General features: G+C 39.1%; 1 protein-coding gene across 4 annotated transcripts in view; it reads left to right on the forward strand.

Moving 5' to 3' along the window:
• Positions 1 to 16994, forward strand: part of CELSR1 (cadherin EGF LAG seven-pass G-type receptor 1) — a 171890-nt gene that overhangs the window by 85198 nt on the left and 69698 nt on the right. For all 4 annotated transcript variants that reach the window (XM_073652148.1, XM_073652149.1, XM_073652150.1 and 1 more), the window contains exons 3-5: positions 4450 to 4672; positions 6318 to 6433; positions 16691 to 16779. In XM_073652148.1, the coding sequence (XP_073508249.1) occupies positions 4450 to 4672; positions 6318 to 6433; positions 16691 to 16779 (428 nt within the window). The remainder of the gene's footprint in view (positions 1 to 4449; positions 4673 to 6317; positions 6434 to 16690; positions 16780 to 16994) is intronic.

A 16994-nucleotide genomic window follows, 5' to 3' on the forward strand; every position in this document is an offset into this window, starting at 1 on the left:
ATAGTGAAAGGCTTTGTTTTAGAGTGTTCCATTTGCAAAGAAGACATCTTGTCCTATTATTTTCCTTTATTTTCTCATTTGGCCTAAGGGCTTCTTGTAGTAAAGGGATTAATCATTGTTGGTCAAAGATTAGTCATTTTCTAGCTGAGCTGCTCTCATCAGTCGTGTCTTCTAAAGACCTGTATATCTCCACGAAGAATATTATTTCAGGTTTCTTTGTAAATGTTTGGTATTACTGTTTGGATTATACTAATTATTATGGCTTGCACATTGTGGAATTAAGGGCCAGAGTAAGCACACTGAATACTGAATGATAATGACTAAACTTATGATTGTTCTAGACCTTAATGTGCCAGCTACATGGCTCTTCTTAGATCGATAGATAGATCTTCATTGATTACAGAGGGTGAAATAAGTGTTGAACACGTCACCAATTTTCTAAGTAACTATATTTGTAAATGTGCTATTGAAATGAAATTCTCACCAGATGTCGGTAACAACTTAATTTATGGACATCTATGGTTTAATTTCTTTGTGGACTGGATGGGTTATGTGTAATAATGAGAAATGACACAGGGAAAAAGTATTGAACAGATGAAGAAAAGTGTTGCAAAAAGCCATGGAAAGTCATGACACCAGCTAAAAATCTATCAGTAATTAGAAAGCAATCCTGCCGCTTAGTGAAAAATATCAACTGATGGCCTATATAAAGGTGTCTCATTACCAACGTGCCACACAAGAAAAATTTCTTGATGGGTAAAACCAGTGACCTGTCTTAAGACCTTCACAACCTTATTGTTGCAAAACATGCTGTTGGAATTGATTACCAAAGAATTTCTAAACTACTGAAGGTTCCTGTGAGTACTGTTGGGGCCATAATCCGTAAGTGGAAAGAACATCTTTTCACCATAAACTGGCCATCACCTGGTGCTCTTTTCAAGATTTCAGACAGAGGAGTGAAAAGAATTATCAGAAGAGTTGTCCAAGAGCCAAGGACCACCTGTGGAGAATCAGCAGGTACAATTGTTTCAAAGAAAATAATAAGTAATGTACTCAACTCCCATGACCTGTATGCACGCTCACCACGCAAAACTCCATTGCTGAATAAAAAGCATGTTCAAGCACGTTTAATGTTTGATCAACAACATTTAGACAAGCTTGTGAAATACTGGGAGAATATAGTCTGGATATATGAGACCGAAATTGAACTCTGTGGATGCCATAATACACACCATGTTTGGAGTCCAAAAGGCACTGCATATCACCCCAAAAACACCTTGAAGTTTGGAGGTGGGAACATCATGGTGTGGGGCTGTTTTTGCACCGGCAAACTTCATGTGATTGAAGGAGGGATGAATGGACAAATGTACCAAGACATTCTTGATAAAAATCTGCTGCCATCTACCAGGATGATGAAGTTAAAATGAGGGTGGACAGTTCAGCAACACAATGATCCCAAACACACAGCAATTGCTTTCAGAGAAAGAAAAGCTGCTGGAGTGGCCCAGCCAATCACCTGACTCCAATGAAAAATTTATGGAAGGAACTAAAGCTCAGTTCATAGAAGGAGCCCACAGAAGTTTCAGGATGTAAATAGTATTTGTGTGAAAGAATGGGCCAAAATCACACCTGAGCAATTCCATGCGACTATTTTCTCCATACAGGAGTCATCTTGAAGCTGTCAACACCAACTAAGGCTTATGTATAAAGCATTAACCCCTTCAGCCTCCAGCCTGATTTCACCTTCCTGACCAGGTCAAATTTTACAATTCTGACCAATGTCACTTTGAGGTAATAACTCTGGAATGCGTCAACATATCCTATTGATTCTAAAAATGATTTTTCGAGACCTGATGTACTTCATGTTAGTAGTAAATTTTGGTAGATATGATTTGCGTTTATTTATGAAAATATTGAAAATTTGACCCCAAAAATGTGAACATTTTACAATTTTCAAACTTTGAATTTTCATGCTCTTAAAGCAAATGGTTAAACCACATAAAATAGTTAATAAAATCGGGCTGCATGGAGGCTCAGTGGTTAGTGGTTCAAATTCCACCAAGGACAACATCTGCAAGGAGTTTGAATGTTCTCCCCATGTTTGTGTGGGTTTCCTCTGGGTTCTCCTGGTGCCTCCCACACCCCATAGACATACTGATAGGGAATTTAGATTGTGAGCCCCGATGGGGACAGTGATGATAATGTCTGTAAAGCGCTGTGGAAAAAATGGCGCTATATAAGTGAGTGAAATAAATAACATTTACCACATGTCTACTTTACATCAGCATCATGTCACGTTTGCAGAGCCCCTGATGTGCCTAAAGTGACCCCATTTTGGAACTACACCCCTCAAGGAACTTATCTAGATGTGTGGTGCGCACCTTGAGCCTATAGATGCTTCACAGAATTTTATAACGTTGAGCTGTGAAAATGTAAAAATAAAATTTTCATTTTCACAATGGCAACAGGAGAAAGTGAACCATACAATTTGTTGTGCAATTTCTACTGAGTACACTGATATGTACATATGTGATGGGAAAGTACTGTTTGGCTGCACGGCAGGGCTCTGAAAGGAAGGAGCACCAACTGAATTCTGGAGCGCAATTTTGGCTGAAATAGATTGGAGATGCCTCATTGTCTCACTTGAAGATGCCAAAACAGCTGAAACCCCCACAAGTGACCCCATTTTGGAAACTACACCTCTCAGGGAATTCATCTAGGGGTGTAGTGAGCATTTTTAACCCTCAGATAATTCACAGAATTGTATAAAATTGGACTGAGTAAATGGAAGATTACCATTGTTCCACTAAAATGTTGCTTTGGCCACAAGTTTTTTAATTTTCAAAAGGGATAATAGGAGAAAATGAACGGTATAATTTATTACGCAATTTCTCCAGAGTTCGCCAGTGCCCCATATGTAGTTGAAAACTAGCTTTGAGGCACAGTACAAAACTCAGAAGGTAAGAAGTACTATATTGGAGTTCAGGTTTTGCTGGAATGGTTTGAGGGTACCATGTCACACGGCAGAGCCCCTTAGGTGCCATAACAGCAGAATTCCCCATAAGTGACCCCATTTTACAAATTACATCTCTCAATGAATTCATCTAGGGGTGCAGTGATCATATTGATACCACAGGTGTGTCACAAAATGTTATACCATTGGGCAGTGAAGATAAAATAATTACATTTTTACCACAAAAATGATTTTTTTTCAGCCCCAAATTTTATATTTTCACATGGGGAAATGGGGAAAACTGGCACCAAAATTTGTCACACATTTCTTGTGAATGTGACAATACCACATATGTGGCTGTACATCACTGATTAGCCACACAGCGTGACTCAGGAGAGAAGGAGCGCTATTTGACTCTTGGAGAACAAATTATCCTAGAATAGTTTGCAGGCTCCATATACAAAGCTCCAAAGTGCCAGAAGAGCAGAATCTCCCCTCAAGTGACCCCATTTTGGAAATTACACCACTCTGGGAATTTATCTACAGGTGTTGTAATAATTTTGACTCCATGGGTGTTTTCCAAAAACAAACAGCAGTGGATGTTGCCAAGTGAAAATTGTAAATCTGCCATTGTAGTGCCCAGTACATTGTAGTGCCCAGTACATTGTAGTGCCCAGTACATTGTAGTACACGTACATCATGTCCTGCTCGTGCTTCTGGAGACATGCACCCGAAAATTAAGTAATAGGTAAAGAAATGGCAAACATATGGACGCTAAATGTGGTTTAGGCACATTGTGGGGCTCAGAAAGGAGGGGGGGGCATTTGGATCGCTATTGATCTCAGCATTTAGGGAGTTAAACAGCCTGGGTCGGTACGGATACCGCTCCTGACAGTGACAGCCGGGACTCAGCTATCACTTAAGCTGAGCTCCCGGCAACGATCATGCGTGCACCACTCCTGTGCCCACACAATCGCCAAGAGGTACCAGTATGGCCATTTTCGGGAACACACTGCAAAATCAGACGTTTCAGTATGTACCATGTCGGGAAGGGGTTAATTCAATTTCAGTAAGCGTGTTGAATACTTTTTCACTGTGTAATTTCTCAATATTACACATAACTTAATTTATGGACATCTATGGTTTGATTTCTATGCCTGTATGTATTGGATGGGTTGTTACCAAACATCTGGTGAGAATTTCATGTCAATAGCACCTTTAGAAATATATTTACTTAGAAAATTGGTGATGTGTTCAATATTTATTGCACCCACTGTATATATGTATTTAAAAACATGTAAAAACCTCTTTGTGAATGTATTTGTCAATTTTTTATCAATCCAGTGATATTTCTTTCTTATACATTATTTATATAGTCTGTTTGTATATTGTATCTGGTAGTTCTCCCACAAGGACATAGTATAAGTACAGTTTATTTTCTGTTAGTGTGAAGCTGGTTGAATACTAACATGTTGTCTTCTGTGTTTTTTCCTCAGGAGAACAATGTGAAGTGAGCTCAAGGTCTGGACGCTGTGTCCCAGGGGTTTGCAAGAATGGTGGCACCTGCATTAACCTGCTTATCGGAGGATTTAAGTGCAAGTGCCCCCCTGGAGATTTTGAGAAGCCGTACTGTGAAATGACCACTAGAAGCTTCCCCCCACAGTCTTTTGTTACTTTCAAAGGATTAAGACAACGCTTTCATTTCACTGTCTCTCTTATGTAAGTTTCAGTGTCTAAAGGCCCCGTCACACTTAGCGATGCTGCAGCGATCCCGACAACGATACGACCTGTCAGGGATCGTTGCTGCGTCGCTATGTGGTTGCTGGTGAGCTGTCAAACAGGCAGGCTCACCAACGATCAGGGGAGCAGCGACATCGTGGAAAGAATCTCCACGATGTCCTGCTCCTGGTTACCAGCCTGCTGAAGCAGGAGCAGGCTGGTAACCATGGTAAACATCGGGTTACTAGGGGCACACGCGCACCTAGTAACCCGCTGTTTATCATGGTTACCACTCTGCTACGGTGAGCGGGAGGTTACCGCTCACTTTAGCAGGCTCGTAACCATGATAAACATCGGGTTACTAGGGGCACACACGCACCTAGTAACCCGCTGTTTATCATGGTTACCACTCTGCTACGGTGTGCGGGAGGTTACCGCTCACTTTAGCAGGCTCGTAACCATGATAAACAGCGGGTTACTAGGTGCGCGTGTGCCCCTAGTAACCCGATGTTTATCATGGTTACCAGCCTGATCGCTGCTCCCGCTGGTCACACACAGCAATGTGTGCTGACCAGCGGGAGGGCAACGACCAAAAAAAGGTCCAGGACATTCTGCAGCGATCAGCGACCTCACAGCAGGGGCCTGATCGCTGCAAAGTGTCACACATAGCGACATCGCTGGTGAGGTCGCTGTTGCGTCACCAAAACCGTGACACAGCAGAGATCTCGCTAGCGATCTCGCTATGTGAGACGAGGGCTTAAAGCTGAATTGCATGAGGACCAAAATGGTTGTGCTTTATCTAGTGGTGAAGCCTTGCGTATTGGATAGTGGGCAGCACATTGGCTCAGTGGTTAGCACTGTTGCTTTGCAACACTGGGGTCTCACCAAGGACAACATCTGTAAGGAGTTTGTATGTCTTCTCCATGTTTGCGTGGGTTTCCTCCAGATACTCTGATTTCCTCCCACACTCCAAAGTGAGTGGGAATTTATGTTCTGACCCCTAATGGGTAAAGTGATGATTTCTGTAAAGCGCTGGGAAATTAATGCCGCTATATAAGCGAGTATAATAAATAACGAAACATTTGCATTTCCTGGGAATTTTGCTTTGCACTTTTATCTTTTGGGTATATGGCAGATTTGTTATAGAAATATTTGCCACTATCCCGTGGAGCTGAATTGGGCTTGTAGAAATCCATGAGCTTGCCGCCGAAACAACCTCATTTAAACATGAATGAAACGGATTTTTAGTTGCAAAAATATCCTAAACCCATCTGCACTTTAAGTTGATTTCTGACAATTTTGGTCATTTAACTATGTCACATATACAATTTAGAAGGAAGTCAATAAAAAAAACAATAAAAAAGGTCTTGGAAAGCTAGCGTATTGTAAATTGAGAGCAATATTAATGCCATATGCAGCCTCACAATGTCCCTTACTGGTCTCCAGCATTCTGTACAGGACTTTCTTTGCCTTGAACATCCCATATTTTTATAAGCGATCCATTCTTCTCATCACCAGAATGTAACTGCATGGTGAGAATGTTGTAATGGTGTTTTCTGCAGTTATGCCTCTTCTTTTTGTTTCTGACTTTTGACCCCTTGCTCCGTCATTGAAGGTAAAGAATGTGGTGGTCTTTGTATTTCAGGTTCGCTACCAGGGAACGGAATGCACTGATACTTTACAATGGCAGGTTTAATGAAAAGCATGACTTCATTGCGCTGGAAATTATTGAGGAGCAGATTCAACTTACTTTCTCAGCAGGTGAGTTATGGCCTGTGAGGAAACCATTATGGTTCACAAGATGTACCACTCTCCTTTATAGCACATTTTATAGAATTATTTGCATATCTCAACATGCAAATGATATTATTAATTACCCTTTCTAAACTCACTTTCTTGCGTTGGGCTGGATATATGGGAATAGTAATATAAAATTTGGGAGGTTCCCTAGGAACACGTAACGCAGGTACTGAGTAACTATATTAGATCACCATGGTATTGTGGAAACCAAAGTAGTCACCCACTAGTGTTCATAGTGCATGTTGATGACTTTCTTCCCCATACATTTCTCAGGGGAGGATGACCACCAGTCGCCAGCGCTGGTGCTTGGAATTTTAGGTAACTATTTTTCTTATTTAAAAAAAAAAAAGATAAAAAAACATTGCTTTTAATGTAGAAGCATGAGAAACTGACGAGGGATTATGTTAACCTTCCACAGTTTAAAAAAATAAATAAAAATGAAGAGTTCTTAAGAGTGGTTAATACCTTTTAATGGCTCACTGAAAATGATGATGATAAATAGCACACATTCCATACTCGGGTCTATTCATCAGGCATACTTTATACAATGTCTAAAGAGAATATCTATACACAACAGGACATGGGAGTAGTGCAGTATATAAGAAATGTGATGTGAAGCTGAACTATCAATGTAGAAAAAATATTGGAGCAGTTCATAGATAAGAGTGTGCAAGTTCTATTGGTCACTGATTGAGGCCTGGTTCTTGTTTGTAATGCCCCCAAGAAGTCTGAGGGACATATTACTTAATCCCTTAAGGATAGGGCTATTTTTTATTTTTCGTCTTTTTGTACATTTTTTTTTCCTTTCATTCTTCCTAGAGCCATACCTTTTTATTTTCCCAAAACATAGCTGTTTGAGTGCTTGTCTTTATGGGAAAGTTGTAGTTTTGAATGATAGGGGAAAAATTACAATTACAATTTTTACCATTATGTATTTATTTAAGCATTCATTTTATGGTAAAAATGACCTGGCGATATGATTCTTCATGACAGTATTATTATGGGCTCACCCGATGAGATGGATTCCAGCAAGGCAATGGTTAATTACAGGAATTACAGAAAAGTGAATACAGTCTGATATCTTCCAGCAAGGCAATAATTAATCCCTGGACTAACAGAGAAGTAAATGCTGTCTGGTATCTTCTAGCAGTGAAATGGTTAATCACAGGTATAATAAAGAAATAAATGCAGTCTGATATCTTCCAGCAGGTAGAAGGTAATAGCAGCGATGTATGCAAACTGGAACATGCAGAGAGTTGTTAACCACAGGACTACAGTGTGGCATTGGCAAACTCGAGATTCCCTAGAAGAGATGCATTATTGGAATTGCAGGGGCGTTGTAAGAAGTTGGTAACTTGCTTGCTGAATGGTAGATGTGGACAATGCCTAGTAGTATGCTGGGCTGAGCTTGGAAATAATGGTGGTTGTAGCATGGAAGTCAGGAGTAGTAGTAGAGATAATAGACACCTGGCTGGAGCTGAGCCAAGAAAAGTAGGCACAAACTCTTGACAAACTTGAGGCAACTGTGGACAATGCTACTTAATACTCAAGACTTTAAAAGTATAGGGTGATTATGTCAGAGGAATTCATTGGGTTACCTGAGAAACCCAGAATGGACTACTGCCAAGTTTCATATTTTTTAAAAATTATTTTAATGATTAAAAAAATCAGAACCTTATAAAAACAAGCAAAACATTTTCTGAGTTCCATAGCTTATTTTTACTTTTCTGGCACTGGAGCTGTGTGTGAGGGCTTATTTTTTGGCGTGGCAAGCTGGCGTTTTTAATTATACCTTTAAGGGTTACATACAAGATATTATTAATTTTTTTTTGCCTTTTTATAGACCGTTGTTGTGACAAAAAAAAGTAGCGATTCTGGCATTTATATATTTTTTTTCTATTCACGGCATTTACGGTACAGGCCAACTACTGTTATATTTTGATAGAGTTAACTTTTATGGATGCTTTGATAACAGATATATATTTTTTCTTTATTTCTTTATTTTTAAACTGAAAAAAGGGAGGGGATTTGGATTTCTACATATTTTCTTGAATGTCTTTCTATTTTTTAAAAACTTTTTATTTACATTTTAGTCCACGTAGGGGACCTGAATTTCCAGTCATTTGATTGCTTGTTCTACATACTGCAATAAGTCAGTTTTCTACTATATTCAGGCAGTCAATGAGTTATGTGCATCGGACTTACGTACGACTCGTAGTTATGAAAGTAGCATAAAAACTAACATACTCACGTCTCCGGCTGCTTCCCTGCTATCCAGTCCTCCTCATTCTTACATCACACACCGCTTCTCGAGCCTCATCATAGGCCAAGACATTTGGCTGCGTCCAGGCATGTTGTAAGGTCACGATGTCGTGATATCAAGACGAGCGCTCCGAGCTTATGATGCGCAGTGATTTTCAAGGCCTGGACGTGGCCGGAAATCCTGGCCGATATCGAATAGGCTGAATATGCGGTGCGTTACAGCAGGAAGAAGAGGGCCGGACGGCAGGCAGTGAACAACGAGGCGACCAGAGAGGTGAGCGGGGAGCATTCGTTTTTGTTTTTTTTAACCATTTGCCGGACCAGCACCTGTTCCAACTTACATACAAATTCAACTTAAGAACAATCTTAGCCAACCTATCTTGTTCGTAACCCAGGGACTGCCTAACATGAGTACCAAGATAATATCCATGGGGGCCTTCAGCAGGCCCCTGGCTGCCATGGTAACCCATCCTAAACACTACTGACGGTAATTGACAGGCGTCTAAATGGTTAAAAAACAGAGATCGTAGCTTGCATAAATGCATATGAAATATCCATTCGGTTCTTGGAGTAGGACAAGGGATGTTATAAGTTTGTTCTCCCCGACTCTTCCTCTTTTCTGAGATTTGAAGTTACTAATCTTTTCAGGTCCATGAGAGGTACTTTTTAGCAATTTTTATTAAGTTCAGTTTAATTTCCTGTAATAGTGCAATAATTTTTCTTACATTTATACAGTTTATACATTTATACAGCTTATTGCCCATAACCTAATCCTACATCATGACTGCATTATTCAAAACCTATGTCTAAATGAATATTTCATGCCTTGTAATTTTTGCACAGTCATCTTGTTATAAAGGGAGACAGCCTGAGCCCTGCATACTATACAATAGAAGAAATGACAATTATAGTCTCCACATATCAATAACAAATGATGACAGATTTAGTCCTTCATCGCTGCACGTCTACAGATTCAATACCCAGTTAGGCCAGATTTCAATTACACATGTAAATGACCAATAAAGGTCAGTTAACTGCAGCACAAGTAAGAGTATTATCACAGGATTAAGCTACTTTTCCATAGCACCCTTCAGGGACAATTACCAGCAGATTAGGTTATAACAGCAATCCGGTAACCCACCTAAGTAGTCAATGATGCTAGACCGTGTCACCCTGACATAGGTAAGGACATGACTGACAGCACTGACGTGACAACTGCCCACCTACCTGCGCCAATGACCCCAGCTCAGTACTTTGTTATTTATTATGCCTGAATCGCTAGAATTCACATATATAATAATGACAGTTTGTACACACTTCTGATCTAATGCAAGAAGGCAGACGAGTGCTCAAGTGGAAATGCCCTCAATTTAACTGTAATACGATAGCATTGCAATATATAGTAGAAGCAATCAAATGATCACAGGTTTAATTCCCCTAAGGGGACTAAAAAATATCATCAAAATACAAAAATGTTTTAAAAGAAATATATAACTTTCAATCCCTCCTTTTGTAAGTTAAAAAGTACAGAAATAATAAAAAATGAGGAAATTTGCTGTCTTCTAATCCGTACAAGTCCAATCTATCAAAATAGAAAATAGAAAAAGAATTTAAATGTCTGCACTGATGTTTTTTTTGCCACTACTCTTTGCCTAAAATTCTATAAAGGGTAGTTAAAACTTTATATGTACAGCAATAAAAACGTCACTTCAATGCATTAAAAAAACCCTTCACATAGCTACATCGTCGGAGAAAGAAATAAACTATTGGTCTCAGAAAATGTCAACTTTTGTTTTTTTATTATACAAAGTACAGAGTTTTAACACTAATATATATATATATACAGTACAGACCAAAAGTTTGGACACACCTTCTCATTTAAAGATTTTTCTGTATTTTCATGAAAATTGTACATTCACACTGAAGGCATCAAAACTATGAATTAACGCATGTGGAATTATATACTTAACAAAAAAGTGTGAAACAACTGAAAATATGTCTTATATTCTAGGTTCTTCAAAGTAGCCACCTTTTGCTTTGATGACTGCTTTGCACACTCTTGGCATTCTCTTGATGAGCTTCAAGAGGTAGTCACCGGAAATGGTTTTCACTCCACAGGTGTGCCCTGTCAGGTTTAATAAGTGGGATTTCTTGCCTTATAAATGGGGTTGGGACCATCAGTTGTGTTGTGCAGAAGTCTGGTGGATACACAGCTGATAGTCCTACTGAATAGACTGTTAGAATTTGTATTATGGCAAGAAAAAAGCAGCTAAGTAAAGAAAAACGAGTGGCCATCATTACTTTAAGAAATGAAGGTCAGTCAGTCAAAAAAATTGGGCAAACTTTACTGTATGTATATGAAATGATAGGTTTTTTTAACACTAAAATGTGTGTGTATGTATATACACAGACATACAGTACAGACCAAAAGTTTGGACACACCTTCTCATTTAAAGATTTTTCTGAATTTTCATTACTTTGAAAATTGTACATTCACACTGAAGGCATCAAAACTATGAATTAACGCATGTGGAATTATATACTTAACAAAAAAGTGTGAAACAACTGAAAATATGTCTTATATTCTAGGTTCTTCAAAGTAACCACCTTTTGCTTTGATGACTACTTTGCACACTCTTGGCATTCTCTTGATGAGTTTCAAGAGGTAGTCACCGGAAATGGTCTTCCAACAATCTTGAAGGAGTTCCCAGAGACGCTTAGCACTTGTTAGCGCTTTTGCCTTCACTCTGCGGTCCAGCTCACCCCAAACCATCTCGATTGGGTTCAGGTCTGGTGACTGTGGAGGCCAGGTCATCTGGCTCAGCACCCCATCACTCTCCTTCTTGCTCAAATAGCCCTTACACAGCCTGGAGGTGTGTTTGGGGTCATTGTCCTGTTGAAAAATAAATGATGGTCCAACTAAACGCAAACCGGATGGAATAGCATGCCGCTGCAAGATGCTGTAGTAGCCATGCTGGTTCAGTATGTCTTCAATTTTGAATAAATCCCCAACAGTGTCACCAGCAAAGCACCCCCACACCATCACACCTCCTCCTCCATGCTTCACGGTGGGAACCAGGCATGTAGAGTCCATCCGTTCACCTTTCCTGCATCGCACAAAGACACCGTGGTTGGAACCAAAGATCTCAAATTTGGACTCATCAGACCAAAGCACAGATTTCCACTGGTCTAATGTCCATTCCTTGTGTTCTTTAGCCCAAACAAGTCTCTTCTGCTTGTTGCCTGTCCTTAGCAGTGGTTTCCTAGCAGCTATTTTACCATGAAGGCCTGCTGCACAAAGTCTCCTCTTAATAGTTGTTGTAGAGATGTGTCTGCTGCTAGAACTCTGTGTGACATTGACCTGGTTTCTAATCTGAGCTGCTGTTAACCTGCGATTTCTGAGACTGGTGACTCGGATAAACTTATCCTCAGAAGCAGAGGTGACTCTTGGTCTTCCTTTCCTGGGGCGGTCCTCATGTGAGCCAGTTTCTTTGTAGCGCTTGATGGTTTTTGCAACTGCACTTGGGGACACTTTCAAAGTTTGTCCAATTTTTCGGACTGACTGACCTTCATTTCTTAAAGTAATGATGGCCACTCGTTTTTCTTTACAATTCGGCTTTTTTCTCGCCATAATACAAATTCTAACAGTCTATTCAGTAGGACTATCAGCTGTTTATCCACCTGACTTCTGCACAACACAACTGACGGTCCCAACCCCATTTATAAGGCAAGAAATCCCACTTATTAAACCTGACAGGGCACACCTGTGAAGTGAAAACCATTTCTGGTGACTACCTCTTGAAGCTCATCAAGAGAATACCAAGAGTGTGCAAAGCAGTCATCAAAGCAAAAGGTGGCTACTTTGAAGAACCTAGAATATGAGACATATTTTCAGTTGTTTCACACTTTTTTGCTAAGTATATAATTCCACATGTGTTAATTCATAGTTTTGATGCCTTCAGTGTGAATGTACAATTTTCAAAGTCATGAAAATACAGAAAAATCTTTAAATGAGAAGGTGTGTCCAAACTTTTGGTCTGTACTGTATGTGTATAAAAAAATATATATATACTGGAGATATGTATATATATATATATACACACATACACACACATATATTTTAGTGTTAAAAAAACTCTTTCATTATACTTCTAAGTCATTTTTACTGCACAATGAAGGCTGTAAAAATGAAACTGAAAAACTGAAAAAACAAACAAAAAACAATAGCAGGATTGCATTTTTTTTCTTTTACCATTTCATTCCACAAGCCCTCATATGGCTATATCAAATGTAAAATTAAAAATGTTATGTCTCATGCGAAGGGGAGGAAAAAACCAAAGTGCAAAAAAAAATGGAAAATAGCCCTTGTGAATATATATTTCTATACACTATAAAGGTCGCTACTGCAGCTGCTCTGATCCTTACTGTTCTCTCCTATCGGGAGCAGGAGAGGTTTTGGACAAGTACTCAGGTTATTTAATAAAAATGTGTGTGGTGTTATGAATTAGAACAAACTATGGTAGGTTTTCGGTTACCTACTTTTATCTTCCTACACACCTGTGGGCCACCTTGGAATTAAAGTTTTAGAATATCTGTTTATTTTATTAACTAACTTTATTTTTAAAGGTAGTTGTCTATTTTTACACTCATTGTGTTTTTATATTTTGCCCTTCTCATAAATGAATAAAAAAAGAAAGCGTTTAAAAAAATATATTGAAACATCATATAGACGACAAGGAACAATACCTCTTGTGTTAACTTCTCATATCATATTCTAGATAATTTGTATTAAATGAATTATTGTTAATGGTTTTTTTTAAATAGTTGTCAATTTATACAGCAAATTTGTTTTTACAATTTGAACACAAATTAAAAACAAAAAAGAAAAAGTTAATAACAAAAGCGCCAAGCAGATGTCAATGTGCAATACTTCTTGTATTAACTTCTGTCACAATATTTTAGACAAATTTTGTGCTCCTTGCCGCCCCTGAATAGAAGGTAATTGCATGTAACCTCGCTATGGAAGTTATAATTACAGAGCTTGGTTCTTACGTTCGGTATTACTGCATGCCTCGGCAAAGCCGTCTGCATTCAATTTCTCAATTTTAACATGCGTTCGGTGTTGTTTTATATTGTTGAGTCCTATAAGTCTTGCGGATATTTTCCTTTTTTTCGCAATTAGTTGAGATTAACTTAGATTTGTGTAAATTCTTGAAAATACGGGCACTGCCATATTGTATTGAAGTGTTTTGCCTCATACTTTATGGGCGGTTGAACATGCAGGAGCTTGTTTCTGGTTTTACTAGACCCTAGGGATAATATGACACATTTATTTATCTATTGCTGGCTGCAGATTAATTTATTGGCATTCAAGTCTCAACCAAGACTCCCAATGTCTTCTTGGAATTACTTCGAAGCTCCTTACCATAAAGGGTGTGTGAGAATCTGTTTGACTGGGTTGTTACAGGATCTTGGGCCTGATAGGACTCATTTGTATGCATCTTTGGAGTTTGCGGTTGGGTGTTTATGTGGGAGGTGCGAAGCCCGGACATGAAAGGGCCTTGCCACAAAGCTGCATGAAGCCGAAAAACAAGGTGGGGAAAAGTCAACTGTTATGACATTCAAAGTCGGATGAATCGCGAGCGCTCGACAGACCTTCCAATAACATGTGATTGTTTTTCTGTCATTTCCTCTCTGCTGGCTTTGATATTAGTGAAATATATGGCTGTTCTTGGCCGGATTTATGCAGCCTTCCTGCCTTGCAGCTAAAGGTGTTGTTTAACTTTTTACAAGAAAAATAAAAAGGGGCAGCAAGTGCTTAAAAAAAATAAACAACCCCAAAAACAACTGCACTCACCTCTTCAAATCACCCAACCTAAGGTTAGGTTCCCACGAGCGTCTAAAAATTTTTTATCCAGAAAAGTGGGACGATTATTTTTCTTGTCATCCATGTACAATCCATTTTTTTACAGCAGTAGCTATTAATCATTTACAAGACCATATACAGTTTCCAATGTTACAGAATTGTAGTGTATCTGTAAAAATCAGATGCTACACTGTCTCTCTGCATGGCGCTTGATTTTTTTTGTGCACCCATAGACTTGAATGGGCGAGTCTCATCCGATTTACAGAAGAAGCCAGTCCATGCTGCAATTTTTTTCACATACATACTGGGTCAGGGAAAATAATTGTTCACCTGAACCAGGGCTGTGGAGTTGGAGTCGTGGAGTCGGAATAAAATGGACCGACTCTTAAAATATATAATAAATTGGTACAGTAATTCAATGCAGTATGTGCTGTAAATGTTTTCATAAGAATTTGGGAAAGTTCTGAAATGTCCTATAAATGTCCATTCTATTCCTGATCTAAGGATCTTGGCTTTTAGTTGAGATGAATATGTGCTGCTCTTTATGTACACGCTCAGTAGTAAGGCAGTGCTGTGGAGTCGGAAGTCATGGAAATTGAGGAGTCGGAGGTTTGGATTACCGACTCCACAGCCCTGATCTGATCTGCCCAATTAAATAACATTGGTCTCAGTGCTGTGTGAGTACCCCTTTATGGGCTTATTCACTTGTCAGTATTTGGTCAGTATTTTGCATCAGTGTTTGTACCAGGAATGGAACTGACAGATACTTGAAATATTGACACCTGTCCTTTGTTTTGGAGACAATCCTGTTTTTGGCATAAAATTACTGATAAAGTAGTCAAGTGTGAATAACGCCGAAAGACAAGAATATCCTCCTGCATCTCCATCACTACTTTGCCCCTCATATGCTGCCCTTTGTATAAACTTCATGTATGAGCTGTCAACCTTAGGTGATCAGATAGCTGTTTCCATAGAGCAGTGTGATGTCAGAGCCCCGCGCACACTTTATCTCGGTGTTTCACTGCTTGTCACATTGAAGTGTTTATCATAGAAAATCTAAGCGAGAAGCGGGCCGTGTTTGACTTTCAGAAAGCCTTGCCTTTATTTACCTGTTCTTCTAAGGTTCTGTCAATGTTTGTTTTGCGGTAGTTGTTCATCTGCAGAACATACTGTTGCACCGGGCAATCTCTCAAGGGTACACTGCCGCATGCGGATGGGACTTTTCTTGTTCCTGTAACCTTTACCCAGCAATTGCATCCTCTGAAGAAGAATATTGTAAATAGTTTTCTGGGCGGAGGGATTTACTTTGTCATTTATTTGACATTTTTTAGTCCCTAAGGAATTCTATTCTCCTGAGAATCATTTTAATGACATGTGCATGGGAACAGCAGAGGTGGCTCATTAATAGTGGAAGTAACTGTGTAATCTGGATTACATAAATTATTTTTGAGTTCTCTCAGCATAGCATTTTCAAAGTGTACCTGTCATTTTATAAAGGTTTTTATACATTAGAGATGCTGCATAGTGTGTCTGATTGATGGGGGTCAGGGTCTTAAGTTCCCCTACGATCACTCAAATACCGCTCTGACTGGTACCGCACAAAGCAGTGTGCAGGCTAAATAGTGAGTCTGGGTCTGTTCACAGCTCTAGGAGAATGAATGTTCAAACCCATAGACTTACTAATGAGCCGGTACACCGCTCTGTACACACAGCTCATGCAGACTTCAGAGTGGAGTTTTTAGCAATCAGTGGGGGTCTCAGTACCTGGACACCCACTGATCAGCGACACTATGCACCTGTAATATATACAACTTATAAAATGAGTTAACGAATAGCGATTTCACATAAAAACTTGCAAAGTTGCGTTACTTTCTTTACCAACTTTACTTGTACAGAATCATACAAAATAGGCACTTTTCATAAAAATAAGGATATTGTAAAAATGATGCATTGTCATAGTGACTGTAGCCAATGTCAGTCTATTCATTGGGGAAACATAAGTGGGTATTGTGTAATTAAAGACAATTCATGGGAAATTGTAATTGAGATTTTATTTAATAACTGAAGATGGTTTTGTTTCATTGTTACAGGGGAAAGTACAACCACAGTCAGCCCGTACATTGAAGGAGGCGTAAGCGATGGACAATGGCATTCTGTACAAGTGCAGTACTACAACAAGGTAGGAAACCCTGCTATACAAAGAAACTAGATGCGTGGCAGTAGATTATATCCAATAAGTGTGGTTTGAAGGTGAATATTTAATTTGTAAATATTTATATATTTTACACTGAGATGTTGATTGTTTGCCTTGATTGCTGATAATTAGAAATAACCTACGTAACCGGCGTACATGATGTAACAGGCATTGTCAAGAGGAGTTATTTTTTAATATGA

The sequence above is a fragment of the Phyllobates terribilis genome, unplaced genomic scaffold, assembly GCF_046119375.1.
Source record: "Phyllobates terribilis strain yellow unplaced genomic scaffold, ASM4611937v1 Scaffold_11__3_contigs__length_659146591, whole genome shotgun sequence".
Lineage (NCBI taxonomy): Eukaryota > Metazoa > Chordata > Amphibia > Anura > Dendrobatidae > Phyllobates > Phyllobates terribilis.